This window comes from Temnothorax longispinosus, unplaced genomic scaffold, assembly GCF_030848805.1.
Source record: "Temnothorax longispinosus isolate EJ_2023e unplaced genomic scaffold, Tlon_JGU_v1 HiC_scaffold_43, whole genome shotgun sequence".
In the NCBI taxonomy this organism is placed as follows: domain Eukaryota; kingdom Metazoa; phylum Arthropoda; class Insecta; order Hymenoptera; family Formicidae; genus Temnothorax; species Temnothorax longispinosus.
In genome coordinates, this window is record NW_027270264.1 from 27,747 (window position 1) to 46,785 (window position 19,039).

At 51.2% G+C, this 19,039-nt stretch overlaps 1 protein-coding gene across 1 annotated transcript; it reads left to right on the forward strand.

Moving 5' to 3' along the window:
* Positions 1–17,231: 17,231 nt before the first annotated feature.
* On the forward strand, positions 17,232–17,801 carry LOC139824544 (uncharacterized). The gene has a single exon (XM_071797079.1). It carries the CDS (start codon positions 17,232–17,234, stop codon positions 17,799–17,801), a length of 570 nt encoding a protein of 189 aa, XP_071653180.1.
* The last annotated feature ends 1,238 nt before the right edge of the window (positions 17,802–19,039 follow it).

Sequence of the window (19,039 nt, forward strand, 5' to 3'; positions counted from 1 at the left end):
AGTCCGAATGTCTCCCGGTGTTGGGTTTATGTTAGCCCTCAATGTTAACAAGCATCGCTTGTGTTTTGATTCGTGTGTAACCTCTCTCCGGGAGGGAGGTTCCTGTTCGTTTGGTACGTACTTGTCCTCTGGCCCTGTGCGTTCTTCCTAGGGACGTCCGTGATTCCCCTATGGAATGGCCTCGCAGCCGATGAAGAGCGTCCTCAATGATGTGACTGCCCTGCGGTCACTATCATGAGGACCTCCGAGGCGGTCGAACATTGGCACTTGTGCCAAATTTTCGACTAGTGCGTCATCCCGGCGGGTTTCACGGCGCCCTGTATGATCCTTCGCGTGATCTTGTCTTCGGTTTACGTTTTCTGTCGCCTCCGCGAGAGGACTGTTGTGGCACGTGACGTAATACCCCGAGTCTCCCGCGTGTCGTAACTGTTGTCCAGCGTGCTAAATGTTTGGGAGAGGTTTTTTAGTGGGTGCAAGCCCCACATATCCTGGGGGACGGCCCCCGGTAGAATGCGCGAGGCATTTTTCCTCTTCCACGAAACAAAAAAAAAAAAAAAAAAAAAAAAAAAAGGTTGGAGTTCCCTCTCGTGGCATGCCACCTTGACGTGGTGAGAGGGCTCCCTGTACCAACGATCCACTGAGGCAGTACCTTCGGTCATACCGAAAGGAGGGCTCGGTGGGGAGGTACAGGGTCTAAGAGCATGCCGTGCCCCCTCTCCTCTCGACTTGTCGAGACTTGGGGGCACAAAAAGGTCCGGCGCCCCTGTCGGGGAACTTGTTCCCTGACTCTTAAGCGTCGGTAGGGGTTGGCGGCCCTGACTTCAATCGCCCGGTCGGCTGGGACCGTGAGGGAGGAGTTTCTACTCCTCCCGCCGGCCTAGAGGAAGGAAAACCTCGATAAAAAACCATGGGGTGGGTCTCGAATCGCTCGACCATTGCACGCCGGTGCTCCGGCAGGCCGGGCGATTCGGACTCGTTGTGGGGGGAGCGGGCCTCTCTCGTCCATTGCACGCCGGTGCTCCGGCGGGGCGGGAGAGGTTACGCCGGGGTCTTTTCGGGGATCCGGGAGGGAGGTCCTCACTTCCAAAGCGGGCAGGGATGCCGTCTCGCCGAGGAGGTGGGAAGACCCTCGTCTCATTACCCATTGCACGCCGGTGCTCCGGCAGGGGAGACGGGGGTAACCCCCTTTCGGGAGTCCCTGTACGTGGTGCAGGGACGACCGGAGGGGAGGCCTGCGTTGGGGACGTGCACACCAGGGACGTGGTCCCACGGTGTCCCCAACGCGGAGGGCAGTCCCGAGCCGCTCCGAAGTAATCGGAGGTCGGGGTCGGGCTGCCTGGGTGGGCGACCCGTCGGGCCGCTGGGACATATTCCCAGGTCGGGGCCGGCGGGTCTTTGGTCACCGGACGTAAGGGCCGGTGACGAGCGTAGAGTCCGTTGGGTCGGCGGTGGCGTGGGCGCTCCGTGTCCCCTGCTTGTGCGTGGCGGGGACCGGGATCGAGCGTGCTCGGCCGGGGCCGGGATCGAGGTCTCTCGGCCGGCCACCCCTCGTTGCGTGCGGGCGGGGGTGGCGGGGTTCTTTCGTCGTCGTCGGCCGGCGGACGGTGCCTCAGGGGTCGGGGGCGGTCTCTGGGGGTCCTTCGGGGCCCTTGGGGGGCGCTCTTGATACGGGTATGGCGAACCCGGGGATACCCGAGGGCTCGGGCAGGCTGGGCTCGTGAGGCGGGCGAAGCCAACCAGCCTAGGGGAAGGACACCCCGAAAATAAACCAAATCATTCTCTATGGACAATGTCTTTACAGGGAAATAAACTTACAGGTCCAGGGGAATCGGATACCCCAGGCCCGGTGGACGAGAGATGCTCTACGGAGCAAAGTCCTGGTCTCTCTCCATCGTCAGCCAACGACGGGACACCAAAAGCGAAGCTTCCATCTGGGTCAAGGGCGAGCCCAGGTGATGGTGCTAACATCGCCCAGGGAAGCCAGTGCTTCCCCAAAGGGAGTGACACGAAGGGGATGTTCAAGCATCCAGGAGAGATGGAGCCTCTGGTATCTCTGGTACGTATACGTCCCGGACCAGCGAACTCCAAGAGCAGAGATTCCAGCTTGGAGAAAGGAAAGAACTCTAGATCTAGATCTAGATCTAGAGGTAAGGCAAGGAAAGGGATGGACAGAACCTCCTCTCATGAGTCGTTCGTGTCATTAGACGCGGAGGAAGAAGACGTGGACGTGGAGGGGATGGAGGAGGAGATTTCCGATGATACCCGCTCACGCTCGAAAGAGAGAAGGAACACGAGGAGGACCATACAAGGTAAAAGGGGGAAGAACACGCGTAGCGCCTCCTCTACCTCTGCCCTTTTGAATCGAAGAAAAGAGGGAACGCACTCGGAGAGCGAAAGTGATATTGAGCGCATGAAAACCACGGGGAAGGCCACAAAAGTGAAGCTTTCCAGGGAGCAAGCGGCAGAGGCTCGCCGAAGTATGGAGGAGACAGGGAAAGCAGTCACTGAGCTTTTAGAACCCGGTGAGTGTTCCGCACTAGGAGCGATGAAGGAGTCGGGGGAGCGGGACCGGGCAGTTCGGGCAGTTGTGACTGGCGATTACTACCTGAAACAACTCAGGAGCGCCCAAAGGGAGCTAATCGCCAAGGCGCGTGAAATACAGGCTTTGCGCGAGGCCACTGTTCCGGCAAACCTTTCCAAAAACAGGAAGGTTGCTGAGAAAATGGCGATGGAGGAATTGCAGTACTCCCCTGCAAGTATTCTGCCGAGCCAGATATACGAGGCGATCAACGGGATCGACCTCGTGGCTGAAAAGTCGAGATCGCTTAAAGGCGAGTACCGCAAATGCCTAAATGAGTCCGCGGCGCGAATCAAGGCCGCGCTGACTCACTTAGTGCAGAGGTACGAGGCCCCCGAGGTGGGGTTAGAACGGGACGTGGAGCTCGAGAGGCTGCGCGAAAGGGTCTCCACACAGGAGAGGGAGATCGTTGCGCTGCGTGAAAGCGCGACGCAGAGCGCACGTACCCAGAGGGAGCTACAAGAGCTCAAACTTGAGCTTGAGCAATTGCGCTCCCAAAGGCACAACGAGGAGGGAAGGACAACGCGGGCGATGGTAGGAACCAAGAGGCAGAGAATACAGATCTCCTCTGACACACTGTCAGAAGCGGAGGATCCATGCGTCACGGACGACAAGATGGACTGCCATCAAGACGGTGACGAGGAGGTAGAATGCAGGAGGGACGAGATCCTTGCGGAAATCGCCCGCGAAGGTAAGCCTCCGGCCATACGCCCGTCGGTGCAAGGTATCAGAAAGGTCCTGGACCCTGAGATGCCGGCGGCGGTGGCAGACTCAGGAGTGAGGACACCAGCACAACCGGAGTCAATGGAGAAGCGACTGGCGGAATTACTGGTGATGAGCGTAGAGGAGAAGATCGGAAAGATGAAGGAGGAGATCATGCGGGGCATCGCTGATAAGCTCCCACAGACGCAGGCGCAGTCGAAAAGTAAGTCGCCTGTCACCCCGGCGTTGGTAGTCCCCGCCGGAGGAAAAAGGAGGGATGGCAGTGTGGGGAAGGGACCCGCTGCCAAGGTAAAGGGAAAAGGACAAAAACGGGAGGGAAGAACACCCACTCCCGCACCGGCCGCACTCAGTAAGGTGCAGCAACAGGTGCCGGGGAGGGGGAACAAGACTTCCGTTTCCACAAAAGCTGTGCTTCCCGTCGCGCAGCCCCAAGTACCAAGGAAGGAGGTAGCGTCGCAAGCGCCTGGGTCCAATGAGGATACGTGGACCCAGGTAGCTAAGAAGAAGCCCAAGAAGCGGGACAATAGACCCGCCTCTCAAGGACAGCCCAAGGCGCAGCAGCAGTCGACACGTCCGAATAAGGGGGCGAACACTACCCCCATGTCTGCGGCCGGGAAGAATGCTGCAGCTAGCGCAAAGGAAGGAAAGATGGGAGGGAAAAAGGGCACGAAGGACAGCGGTCCTAACCCACCTTCTCAACAGGCAAAAAGCGGCAAACGAAGGGTGCCCCGCACCTCCGCGATCACGTTGACGTGCCCGCAGGACACGTACGCGGAGTGCATGAGTGTGGTCCGCGAACGGATCACTCTCGGGGACTTTGGGATCACCAAGGTCCCGCACATGCGGAGAACCGCAACAGGCGCCCTTAGCCTGGAGCTGGCCGGCCAGGGTAACGCGGAAAAAGCGGATGCCCTGGCGGCCAAAATGGCTGACGTGTTGTCAGACAAGGAAGGGGTTAGGGTGGGACGCCCCATCATGACAGCCGATCTACGCCTGTCAGGCTTTGAGGGCTCAATCACGGACAGCGAAATCCGTGAAATGATCGCAAAGATAGGCAACACCTATCCCGAGAGTGTGAGAGTAGGGCCCATTAGAAAGATGAGCAATGGGCTCTGCACGGTGGTCGTCAGGTGCCCTTTGGCGGCGGCGATCGCCATTGCGAGAAATAGCAGGGTGGTGCTGGGGTGGTCGTCCACTAAAGTGGAAATGCTTGACAAAAGACCGCTCCAGTGCTACCGCTGCTTGGAGCAGGGACATACGCGAGCCACATGTTCCAGCACGGTGGACAGGACTGGCGCGTGCTACCGCTGTGGGGAGGCGGGCCACCCGGCTAAGAGCTGCACGGCTCAAGTGCGGTGCGCTGTTTGCGCGGACAAGGGTATGCCCCACGACCACCGCGTGGGCGGCCCTGCCTGCCGCGGTGGCCTGAAAGGGAAGAAGAGGGCGAAGGGGAACGGGTCCTCCAAACCCGACGCATCGCGGGCTAAACCAGCTGAGGAGGAGAGGAAGAAGAAGGAGAAAAAGCCCGCGAAACAGGAGGGCCTTGTCGTGACGGGGTTCACCGTCACGCACGAGGGTGTCAGAGTTGCCGGCACACCTGCGGGAACGGAGACAGTTAAAGAGTCTCCGAAACCGCAGAGGCAAACAAGGGCCAGATCGGCTCTGGCCGTCAAAACAGAGACGGTTGAGGTAATGGAGGTGGATCTATCCCCTCCCGCCCTCAGCAAGGACGATCAAGCCTTACTCTTGGTAGAGCAGACACGCGACGAGGCTCCGATGATAACGGAGCCGGAGGAGGAGTCGGGGTTTGCCACCCCGTTGGATAAAGAGGAGGAGAGGCCGGAGGACTCTGTGGGCTATATGTAATGGCCCTCAGAGTCCTCCAGGTTAACCTGAACCACGCCCGCGCAGCGCAAGATTTATTCTGCCAAGTCTTGGCAGAGCGCGGGTGTGGTTTGGGTGTCGTGGCGGAGCCCTACCGGGTCCCCGGGGATCATCCCTGCTGGGCCGGGGACAGGGGGGGCTCTGCCGCGATAGTTTGGAGGACGCTGCCCGCGTCCCCCCCGTGCACGAGGAAGTGTGCCGGGGAGGGATACGTGGCGGTGCAATGGGGGTCCGTCTGCGTGGTGGCTGTCTACGCCCCTCCTAGCTGGACCCGCGCCAGGTACGGGCAGCTCCTGCACGAATTGGAGAACTGCGTAAGAGCCTGTGCCAATGGCCGGGTCATGGTCGCGGGGGACTTCAATGCGAAGTCAACGCTATGGGGTTCCCCGCGGACCGACTGGAGGGGCGATGCCACCGAACGGTGGGCGGCGGGTCTCGGCCTGTGTCTAGCTAACGTGGGCCGAGAGAGCACTTGCGTGCGGCGACGGGGGGAATCAATTGTGGATATTACTTGGGCCACACCCCCCGTTGCCCGCGATATACGTGGCTGGCGGGTGGTCTCAGATGTGGAGACCTTGTCGGACCACCAACTAATCGAAATGGTGGTCCAGGCAGGCCCGCCAGGAGTGCTCGCCCGTCGCCTGGCCGCGGGCAGAACGAGACGCAGATGGGCCCTCAAGCAAATGAACGTGGACCTATTTAAGGCCGCAATTATAGGGTCCGCATGGATCCCAGAGGAGGACGACATATCCGGGACGGCGGATGTGGACGTGGATGCAATGGCCGAGGGCATGGTAAAGGTTACGACGCAGGCTTGCGATGTTGCCATGCCCCGGCAGCAGCCACTGCCGCCCCGGAAACAAACATACTGGTGGACCGAGGAGCTGACCGAGTTAAGGCGCTCCGCGGTTCGCGCCAAGAGGATTTGGAGGAGGGCACGCGCGGGAAGACGCGTCGCCCTCTCCGAGGAGGAGGCTGGGGAGGCCTGGTGTGCCGCCCGCCAGGACCTCGCCCGAGCGATCTGCGCGGCCAAAGCGCGGGCCTGGAGCGAGCTCCTCGATAGCGTAGAGGAGGACCCGTGGGGGCGCCCTTACAAGCTCGTGCTTAACAAGCTTAAACCGTGGGCGCCCCCGCTCACGGAGCAATTAGACCCCTCATTCGTCGACAAAATTGTCGACGAACTATTCCCGCGGGCGGATGGGGGGGGAGGTTAATTTCCCTTCCACCGTTCAAACAGAGTGGGACGACGAATGGGGGGTCACGGAGGAAGAGCTGTCGAGGGCCGTCAAGAGGGTCAGGAGCGGCAAGGCTCCTGGCCCTGACGGAGTTCCAGGCCGCGCATGGAAGTTGGCCGCGGGGGGATTGGCCGGCAAAATGCGGCAGGTGTACACTGCCTGCCTGCGGGCCGGCCGGTTCCCCAATAGATGGAAGGAGGCCAGCCTGGTGCTCCTGCCAAAGCTGGGCAAACCACCAGAATTGCCCGGCTCATACCGTCCGATATGTCTGCTGGACGAGGCAGGTAAAATTTTCGAGCGAATCATCGCCGAACGCCTCGTCCAGCACCTGTCCCGAATGGGCAACGAGGGGCTCTCTGACGACCAATTTGGCTTTCGTCCCGGGAGATCTACAGTAGACGCGATTAAGCGCGTCCTCTCCCGGACGGAGGCCGAGATTGCCGAGGGGAGGGTAGTCATCGGAGTCGGTTTCGATGTAAGAAACGCGTTTAACTCCCTCCCCTGGCCGGTGATCGGGGAGGCGCTTAAGAACTACGGCGTCCCCGATTACCTCATTGAGGTCGTCAGGGATTATTTCCGGGACAGGGGATTGACATACGTCGATCAGGACGGTGTCCTGAGGGTCCGGTTAGTCGAGTGTGGTGTCCCGCAGGGGTCCGTGCTTGGGCCCCTGTTGTGGATCATCGGATACGACAGGATCCTCAGGACTCCCCTCCCCACGCGTTGCTGGCTCTCGGGATATGCAGATGACATATACCTGGGAGTCAGCGGGGAGGGGTGGCGGGAACTCTTCAGGCTGGCAAATGTGGCAGCTGAGAGCGTGGTGCGCTCCATAGAGAGACTGGGCCTGAGGGTGGCCCCACAGAAAACCCAAGTTACGGTTTTTTACAACAAGAGGGAGTGGGGTCCACCTCCAGAGGGGCTCGGTCTCTCCGTACAAGAGTGAAAGTCCCGACCACTCCGCATTTGAAATACCTCGGTGTGTGGTTGGACAGCGGAAGGAGTTTCCGCGAGCACGTCGCCCAAGTGGCCCCTAGGGCCAGCCGGGCCGCTAATAGCCTGGCCCGGCTCCTGCCTAATCTAGGCGGAGCCGGTGGGCGCGTGCGTCGCCTCTATGTGGCGGCGGTCCAATCGGTGCTGCTGTACGCAGCACCGATATGGTGGGAGAAGGTGGGAAGCAACACCCACCTTCGTGGGCGCCTGGCGGCAGCCCAACGAACTCTCGCGATTCGCGCCGCCAGGGCCTACCGGACCATCTCCCATCCGGGGGCGACCGTCCTTGCCGGGATGCCGCCTGTGCATCTCCTCGCGCGAATGTACGCGCAGGTGTATGAGGAAATCGCGGAGATGCGCGGGCGGGGTGTGGTAATCATCCCAAGGGGAAGGACGGTGCTGAAACTCCGAGCGAGGGAGGCCCTCCTCCAGTGGTGGTCGGCCTGGCTGGCCGATTAACGCCAGGTTGTATACGGGAGGAGGACCGTAGACGCTGTCCAACCGGTGTTAGCGGAGTGGATGGAGGGCCGATGCAAACGATATCTGGCCTTCCATGCGGTGCAGGTGCTGACGGGCCATGGTTGTTTTGGCAAGTACCTGCACCGTATCGGGAAGGAGCGCACCACGCGCTGCCACCATTGTCCGGAGGGGGCGGACACGGCGCAGCACACGCTGGAGTTTTGCCCAGCGTGGGATGACCAGCGCCGTGCCCTCCGGACCGTGATAGGAGACGACCTCTCTCTCCCGGCCGTCGTGGCCGCGTCGGTCGCACCGGGAGAGAGAGGCGAAATCGCATGGAGGGCATTCGTCTCCTTCTGCGACCAGGTCATGTCGCGGAAGGAGGCGGATGAGAGGGTGAGGAGGGGAGAGGCCGCTCCCCTCCCCCCTCCGGATAGTGAGGAGGAGGATGGCCCCCCCCTTGGTCCCGGGTCTTCCTCCTCTTCGACGGCGTGATCGGGGGAACTGAAATCTTCCCGGTCGCGTCGTGGCGACAGCGGCAACTAAGGGGCGTCGCACTCCGACGGGGCGGCGCCCTGGACACCCGCCATCCCCACCGCACAACGCGGGGCGGTAGTGCCGTCTTTGAGAGGGTGGGCAGCACGGAGACGGACATTTCTCCTCCCTTGGGAGGGGGTCCGCCTCCCTGCTGCCCGTATTCGCTGCCGAGGCAGTCGGCGGAGGGTGCGCGGCGGGGGGGGGGCTCGGGCGGACACCCCCACGGGGGGTCTGTCACAAGCGCTCCCCTCGTCGCGCGAGGGCAGGGGGCCACGGCCGCTTCGGCGACCGGGGCGTCCGCCTACCCGCTTGCGGGCGCGAGGGGGGGAGGAATGGGCGGTGGCGGCCGATAGCGGTCGTCGTCGTTCTCCTCCCTTCCTCGCTCGGGAGGGCGAGCGGGAGGACTGGGAAAGCCTCCCGTTCGCTGCCAAAAAGGCAACTCCCGAAAAGGGGGGGTGGCGGATGAGGGTGGTGACACTCATCCGCCACTTGTAGTTAGGAGGGCTTGCCCTAAAGGGCGACATGCGGGGGGGCCCATGGAAGTGATACCTTCGGGTTTTCCCGGGGCCCCTCCTCATGGTGTATAGCGAGGGTCACTGGTTGGTAGGTTTAGTGGGTAGGCGACGGGTCCGGACTTTATCAAATCCGGCCCGTTGAATCCCACACTCCCTCTGCCCCGCCCAGGGGGTAGAGGGGTCTTCCACCTTTCGAGGGGGCTGCTGGGCCACATACCGAGCCTGCTCGGGAACCCAGCAGTGGAAGATTCCCCCAACCTAAAAAAAAAAAAAAAAAAAAAGGTTAGGTTGGAGTTTATGGGGAGTCTGAGCCAAGGCTTTATGGAGGACGGACGCTCTTCACATCGCTCCGTACAAGTGGGATTTTTGTGACTTTAAATTTTGTGAATTTTAATAAGTGTTTGATATGAGTCGATTCGCGCTATCAACACGAGTCGAACTATATAATTTTCGTTATGGATATTACTAAGATTATTTAGATTTTTAACATTTTATCCTCGATGTGATATGGCTGTGCGTTCCGCGAGAGAGACTTGTGTGCCGCATGGCGACCGTTGACTTGAATTTTGAATCTAGAACTAAGAAATATTGTGAATCCTTGAAATATCTCTTAAGAATTGACAATCACACGATAGATTCGAACCTTGTGCATCGTATAACATATATATTATTAGTGATTTATGCGATTTTACACGATTTTTCATTAACTTTCCCTTGGGCCACACCCAATCTATGAAGACGGCCGCCTAGATGGGGGAAAGGAGGACAGAATAAAGAAGGAAGGATGTTTTTGATATCTGAATACAATTTATTCATATATATGCTCACTTTGGTGAGTTATATGTTACCAAAATCGAAATATGTGTTTGCCTGTTCGATTATACTCGTACTTATACGGGGAAAGTAGTGCTATAGTGCATATATCTCTCTCTCTCGACGATTTAATTGTCGATTACGAAAGATGGCCGATTTCTGTACGCCTCGTGTCTATATGAACGGTAAAGACAAATGGCCGTTCGCGTCGTCTCTTACCGTTGAATTCGATAAGTTAAAATGGCCGACTTAAACATCCTCCGTGTCTTTCGCTTCCATAACGGCAGAGACATTATACCAACGGTGATATTACGTAGTACTATGGCCTCCGTTACGACCGAGACGGCGATGGTCGTTCTACCGCGTCGGGAAGTACCTGTGCATTTCGTGATTTTATAAATCCATAAACTGCATAATCACGATGTCATCAAAAATGCATCGTTGTCTGTCTTACGTTGATAACGACGGTGACAAACGTTTGACGCTCGGGTATACGAATGTGCGGTTTTCGAGGTGACTGGCCGACTCCGTTCTTGGCTGTCTGTCGCGAGAATTAACTTCAGTTTATCTCGTGAACATGATGTGCACATGGCTTTTGTGACTGCACTTATTGTGCATACATCCTATCTTCCGGGCCTTATCGCACTGGCTCGATACATGAACACATGCACATATTACTTTATAATAAGGTTATCTTTTTACCTTGGCTCTTAAAATCTCTCATATTAATTCACATTAATAATTTGACGAGACCTTAGTCTCTATTAGATTTATACGCTCTTGAAGCTCATCTACTTGATATGTTTATTGCGTGCGAGATAATTTTATCGCATATATAATTGTAAGTTAGTTTTATAACAGTTAATTTTTCACATGACGTGTTATTGCAGAGATTTCAATCTCTCACTCTTCTAGATGTTCCTATTTTATACAATATATATCTTTTGTAACGGTTTTGTTTCTAAAGTATCGATCTGCGTATATATACATATAGGAATTGCGTAATGCAATGTGCAATGTGTTCTGCATACTGAGTGCTCGTTGCAGCAGAGTACTGCAATGCGATGGATGTTGAATAGACTGATGTAGTTGTCTCGTGATTGTCATAGTTGTATAAGTCTTTGTGATTGTAATGTGTTTCTTCTCCCCGTTAAATACTTATTGCAGAGCATTTACACTTGTGACTGTGATTTTATAATAAAGAAGTGAATTACAAGGTGATGTGACGGCGCATATATGCTAATTATTTATGATTCTCCTCTCCTATCCTACATAACCTTTATAGATCGACAGATTGAAATGGCTTGTGTAGACTGAACTTGTATTTGCAGCATTATTAAACTGCAATTGCCATATATATCTTACCTGGCATCTCGGTGCAACTGCGGTCTCCATATGGAGTTAATATATTATGAATATTAAGATATATACTTTGACAAAGTGTGGTGTTAACGTGTATGGGATACAACATACCTTTTAGATCAAATTTCACTTAGAACGACAATCTTTCTATACACATACCGTTAGACTATTAATTTCTATGCTTATGCAATCATATTCCATACACTGAATGATCCTTTATCAGATCAAAACGACTGCAAGTGATTGGGAACTGTCAGATCGAATAGTTAGGAAATGGTCAGGTTCTGGTCAGGAAATGGTTAGGAAATGGTCAGGGAGCGGTCAGGTCGTGATGATCAGGGAATGGTCAGGGCGTGGTCAGGCCCAATGGCCAGGAAATGGTCAGGAAATGATCAGGAAATGGTCAGGTAATTGAAGTTATATATACTAAGTGGCCCTGCCATTGGACAGACTGTCAGGCCTCGAGGATGGTCGTATATTTTGGTGTGAATGCATATTAGCAATCTCACTGTTGATAATTGTTCACACTCTGATCAATTTTCTGTATATCTTATACTTTCTGTCACACATAATCAATTAATTCATACACTGAGTGTCATATTCTGACATAGTAAGATTTGAATGTTATATCTTGCAAAGTGACACACCTCTTGCTTAGCTTCGCGTTAATATCAAGGAATGGCAAATTTAACACATGATAAGGGTAATGTTTCATATATTTCACACTTTCTGATATTTATATTTTGTATATTTAGGTTATATTTCATCATAAACGTCCTACTGAAAGATGATCATGTTTTGGAGGGTGTACATTCTGGCAATGTTAATATCGACATTTATGTATACTTTATTTAATTCCTTTTACTTATTCTATACTTTATTACATAAACTTAGTTATTCTAAGTACCAATATTATGTTATAATATCATATCATAGGATCTGAACATCATATCTCGAAATGACACATCTCTGGCTGAAATTTGAAATTAATATTACTAATAGTTAAACTTAAACACGGCAGGCATAACATTATTATGTACATATACTTTTAATGCCTATAATCAGTATTTTTCTTTAGTCATACTTTAATACTTTATGGTCCAATTACCAGATCTTTAAAGACAATCATTTTCTAGAATAAACATGTATTGGAAATGCTAATCATTGATAATTGTACATCCTCTAACTAAACTTTCTCATATATTTCATAATTTTGTCACATAAACTTAGTTTTTCACATATCAAACATTATGCCTTGATATCATAGGATTTGAACATCACATCATTGAAAATGGTATATCTCTGGTCTGAATCTAGATTAATTTTACTAAATAGTTAAATCTGAACATGATAGATGCAGTATCGCTAACATATATTACGTTTCTGACACATACAATCAGTTGTTTCTGGCATATTTAGGTCATATCTATCATCAAGTGGTCTAACTTAGACATTGCAAAATGACCATATTTTTGAAGTCTATACATTTCGGCAATGTTGTTTTGTCAACAACTGAACATACTTTACTTAACTCTTTTCATATACTTTATATTTTTGTTGCATAGACTCAGCCATGTCATATATTAAGTATCGTATTTTAATATCACAGGATCTGAATATAACATATTGGAGGGCGACATATCTTTGATTCGAATCTGTATTGATATCATTGAATAATCAATTTAAGCATGATAATGGTAACATTATTATGTATATCACACCTTTTGACACTTATATACAGTTTTTTCTGACATGTTCAGGCTGTTTCATATCATCAAATGGCCCAACTAAGATGACTATATTTTGAAGTTATTTCAAGCTCAAACCTACATCAATATCATTGAATAGTTGATTTAAACATTACAGAAGTAACATTATTATGTATACTATATTTTGACACTCATAATCATTCTTTTCATTGTTGGCACAAGTCATATCTCAGTGTCAAATGGTCTGACTGTCAAGCTCCGAAGTTGATCATATTAATCAATAACAAATGCTTGTATCTTGATCGAAACCTTCGTATATTCTCTGCTATAGCTATATACAACAGTAGCAATATCCTGATCCTTCTCTTGTTTCACTTGAGATTCAAACTTAATAATTTTAGCTGACTGGATTATGTTCCGTTACCTTATTCTGCTTTGCAATGGGTACTACCTTTTGTTTATTGTTTTGTCTGTCTTATTTACTGTCGAATGCAGAGAGGTCCACAGTGGCATTCTCAGCGTGTGTTTTTAAACAATTATATCGATATTGTAACAATGAATAGAGTCAACGAATAATATGGAGCAACATAACCTCCTGGAACGCACGCTGGGATACACTATTATTTCTATCTATTTTGTCTAATGTCTGTTACAGGACTAAGGAATGGAAGAAGAAATAAAACATAATTACACAACAACAATCTTCTTTCTCTTTGTTATTATTATTTATTATTTATTCATTTTCGATACACAAATATATTACATTTGGACTTCTCTGCCTATGTTTGTCCATGTTAAAACACACGATATAATATAACATTGCATTACACATAAATATATCACTTCACCCACCGAATCCTATATAATTTATTTATTTACAAAACTGAATTATACATTGTACTGTCCACCGAAAGGTAGGTTTAAGTTAGACATGCGTGCGTACTTTCTATATTATTATTCTTGGAACATGAGTCTTGAGAACCATGATAGGCATCTCCGTATGTCATTATCTTAAGGCGAATTTACATGTATACAAATCTTAAAGCCTTACTTGTGTGATATTAGACTTATAATCATATCATCGAATTCATGCCTTTTGATGACTCTGCTTACTTATTTATACTCAGAAATTATGTTATACACGTCTCTTTGATATTTAACGGTGATTAAATACAATTGAGCAAAAAAATTTTGAAAATCTGATAATTTGAACAGACTACGAACAAATCGATATTGCATTAGACTATAGCCTTAATCAGGCGATCCGTGCGCGTAGATATATTAAGTTGTACATATATATATAGATTAGGTTTGGTTAGATTGTATATACGGGTGAAGACAAATTTATTTGTCACTACGAACAAACCGATGTTGTAATAGATTATAGCCTTAAATAGGCGATCTGTGCGCGTGTATATATTAAGTTGTACATATAGGTTAGGTTAGATTAGATTGTATATTTGGGTGTAGACAAATTTATTTGTCACTATCAAGGACGTTGACTCTTTTATCCGCGAGGGATAATTTAACTAGCAGTCTTACATCTGGAATTCATGCTTTTGATACCTCTATTCACTTATTTGTAATTAGTAAATTATGTTTACACGCCTCTCTGATACAACTGAGTAAAATCTGTGAAATCTGTTAAATTGGACAGATTACGAGCAAACCGATACTGCAATAGATCATAGCCTTAGTCAGACAATCTGTACGTGTGTATATATTAAGTTGTATATATAGGATAGGTTAGGTTAGACTGTATATACGAACGAAGACAATTTTATTTGTCACTATTGAGGACTTTGACTCTTTGGAGTCCACATCGAGTAAATATTGGTTACCATCAGAGACGCTGACTCTTTGGAGTCTTATAATGAATAATCTCTCACGATTATTACTAAATCTATCCCTCGTACTGCTCTTATCTGCGCGGGATAATTTAACTTGCAGTCTTACATCTGACTGCAAGATTCGCAGCTGGACAATGCGAAATCTTTAACGAGCGGTCCTAGGATGCGCCATGGACGAGGTGCATCCGAATCTTAGTCCTAAGGGGAGCACACCCCTGAAACAATTAAACAAACAATATGAAAGGTACAATTAAGGATAATAAACTTACCGTCTCAGGGGGTTCGGAGACCCAGAGACCGGCGCGGGGGGCGTGCAGTAATGCAAAGTCCAGCGAACCCCGTGTCGATGGGCTAGTCCCAGAATCAAGCGATGGGCTAAAAACACAAAAAATAACACTGCGTCCCGATTTGCAGCCTTATTGGATGGGCGCAGCTGCTGAACCAAATATGACGGAGGAAGCCACTAAAGTGGCGGAGATGGAGGATGAAGACTGCGATAGGGGCGTTGATCTCGCCAGACGGATCATCGCGAATGCTGTCGCAGCTGAGGATCCTTTGATTTCGGACGACGCAGGAACCGATAATTTCGTTCCTCCCGGTGTGTCCGATTCGGAGGGATCGGCGCACCGTGACCAACAGTTGGTGGGGGACGTCGTTATGATAGACGACGACGACGATGATGAGGTTATCCCTCCACCTACTCCTAGGGATAAAAGGAAGGCGAGATTCCCCTCGGACTCGCCGGAAAATGCGGTTAAACCTATTAAGAGGAGATATACAACATCAGAAAACGAGACTTACACTCCAGTACAAGTTACTAAACACAGGCTCTCCATTCAGCCTGTGGCTTCAAATAATTTACGCTCCTACGATTCTGACAAATTGAACAAATGCGCTACAGAGTGTCTTCAGAAAATGGAGGACATTAGAAATAGTAGCAAGAATATTAAGGGAAACTTCTCTGGATACCTGAGAGACGGTATCTCTAATTTGAGTGAAATTTTGGATATTTATCGCGAACGCTTGGGTGCCACCGGAGACGTGGCAGATCTCGAGTTACAAAATAGAAATCTTACCACCCAGCTACGTAAGATCACTCGCGAGCAAGAGATCCAAAAGAAGGAGTACTCCATTCTACGCAAGGAAAACGAGGACCTTCGTAGAGACATGGATATGCTCCGTAAAGAGATCATTAACATGAGAGACTCCGCAAACACGAGAGGACCTCCTCCAGAGGTGTCTGAAATAAAATCTGCCGATACCCGCAAGTCAAGCAACGGAGAACCATTGATTCGCGTCGAAGATTTTCCCCCTCTACCACAGAGGAAGCCCAGAGTCATCGCCTCTGAGATTCTACGTAATAGAACAATTAAGTTAAGTAAACATCCTACTAGTGCGTCGGGATCGGAGACGGACACAATTCCCGGCTCACACAAGAAGAGATCTCCTCCCGGTGGGAACAGGAGATCGGACGAGGAAGCTAATGTTGTTAATACGGAAGAGGACACCAACTCGCATCACATGCTGGAATCTATGAATCAGCAGATTCAGCAATTAGTGGCTAATATGGAGGTTCTTCGCGCCAGGTTTGGTCCGAGATCGGAGGAACCTTCTAAGAAGAAGAGAGTGAAGAAGACGTCCTTCAGGAATGACACGGAGACCTCTGGTGTCTCGGATGGAGAATTCATGGACCCGCAGACCCCTGTACGGGTTATCGAAGCGACGACTCGGAGGGGAGGGCCCCGACGGGGGACTTTCGGAGACGCTCCTCCTCCTCCTCCTCCTCGTTCGACCACTCGCTCGCGGAGACCGCCCAAAACTGCCGCGGTGTCCATTACAAGTCTTAAGGACGACATTAGCTACGCGGACATTTTGAAGAAGGCCCGCGAGAATATTAATTTGGACACCCTTGGAATCGAGGCCTCCAAAATTAGACGCGGTATTAACGGAGGCATCATCATTGAGATCCCGGGTGCTGACGGTACCGCTAAGGCTGACTCACTCGTTGGCAAACTTAGAGAAGTCCTCGATGTCAATAATATTCGTATAACCCGTCCGACCACCATGGGAGAACTGCGGATATGGAATTTCGACGACTCCATTTCGTCGACCGAAATATCGAACGAGGTCTCGGTTGTTGGCGACTGTGACGAACATCTCGTCAAACTGGGCAGCATCCGGAAGATGAATAATGGATTAAACTCCGTCTGGGTTAAATGTCCCCTTACCGCAGCCATTAAAATTACGGCTACTAACAAGATTAAAATTGGTTGGACTATTGCCCGTGTGGAATTATTAGAAACAAGGCCTGTGCAATGTTTTAAGTGTTGGCGTTACGGTCACGTACGCACAACGTGTAACTTCCCGGAGGAACGTACGGGCGCATGCTTTAGATGTGGCGAACGCGGTCACCAGATTGGTGATTGCAGTAGGGATCCCCGCTGCGTTATTTGTATGGAGGCCGGAAGACCCAGCGACCACCGGCTGGGCTCGCTCAATATGTGTACGAGCGTTGAGCCGATACGTGGAAGACGCAGAGAGCCTGTGTCCGACGGTCGCACAACGGCACGGAGATGACCCTGTGTTTACAGTTGAATTTGAACGGTAACAAGGAGGCACAGGACCTCCTTGTTCACCATTCCAGGGAAATGGGGGCCGCTGTCTGCGCGATCTCGGAGCCCGCCAGAACTCATAGCCCGTATCAGTTGTGGTTCCACAGCCATAATGGACTTGCAGCTATTTATGTTAATAACAGGGTTACTACGCGCCCCGCCACCCTGGAGGCCCGCGGGAGACACTGTGTCTTGATCAGACTGGGAGAGTTCTACTTCCTGTCTTGCTACATTTCTCCCAATGTAAATTTCAGGGAATTTTCAGACTTCCTGGAGGAATTATCTGTGATTTGCTCCGGTGTTGCTCATAACAACAAACTCGTTATCTGTGGAGACTTTAATGCCCATTCTGTTTTGTGGGGCTCAAATGTGTCTAACGTCAGGGGCGACGCTCTTGAGGAGCTTGCGGCGCAGCTGGATTGGAGGTTGGTAAATCGAGGCAACCGACCCACGTTCTCAAGTCATCAGGGGACATCGATAATCGATCTTACCTGGACCTCCCCCGACCTTTACAACAGGGTGCGCGACTAGTCGGTCCGCGAGGATTTGGAATCCATGTCGGATCATCTGTATATTTCTTTTGTGATTGCGGATTCCTTTTCTCGGCGTGTGGCGCCGCCACTTCCTCGAAGGTGGAACTTCAGGAAGATGGACGTCGGGCTTTTTCAGGAGGCCATCGAATGGAGGTGCGCAGTCACTCCTGGTGACCCTGAATATTTTAACAGAATCGGTCCAGACAAGTGGATCAATGACTGCATCCACGACGCTTGTCAGGCGGCAGTCCCTCGTTTACGCGCTGCCAGGGTGGACAGGACCCACTGGTGGAACGAACAGATCGCGCACCTGAGGACTGAGGCTATCGCCGCGAGAAGGGCTTGGACTCGTGGTAGACGGAAAGACTCCCCGGTGGTGTTGGAGGCTAAGAGGACTGCGTATATGGCTGCCACACATAGTTTGAAATATGAGATCCAAAACGCCAAGTCCGCTGCATGGCAGGAACTCATCGACACAATTAAGGATGATCCGTGGGGCCTCCCATATAAGTTAGTCATGGGTAAACTTAGGAAGCCCACCCCCGCGCTCAGTTCCACTCTCGAGCCGGAGGTGCTGAACCGGTTGCTGGATGATTTATTTCCTCCCGGCAGGGAACTTTCCCGGGTCGACCTGGGGGATTGTGAGACGGGGAGAACCCCAATTACTTCGGACGAGGTGGAGGAGGCAATCGCTGCCAAGAAGACCACAAGCACGGCGCCTGGTCCCGACGGTTTCAAGGCGACCGTCCTCAAAAAGCTGCCTCCATGCATGATACACCGTTTGACCACCGGTTTTAATATCTGCATGCAGTCCGGGGTTTTCCCGACTAATTGGAAGGTCGCGGACTTGGTTTTGATACCCAAGGGGGATATCCCACCTCGCGGTGAGGTCCCCAAAGCTAGGCCAATCTGCCTGCTGAACGAGACGGGCAAGGTATTTGAGCGCATCATCTCTAACCGTTTGGCTGACCACCTGGGGCGGAACCCCAGATATGACCTTTCGGTTAACCAGTTTGGCTTTCGAAGAATGCGTTCCACCACAGACGCATTATTTCTGGTTAAGAATATTATCACCGAGGCTCGCGCGAATGGGCAAGTTGTTCTCGCCGTCTCATTAGACATAAAAATGCGTTCAACTCGATTAAACACTCGAGAATCAGGTCTGCTCTGAGGAACAAGCGTCTCCCTAAATATCTAAGACGCATTATTGAAGACTACCTTAGAAACAGGACCATT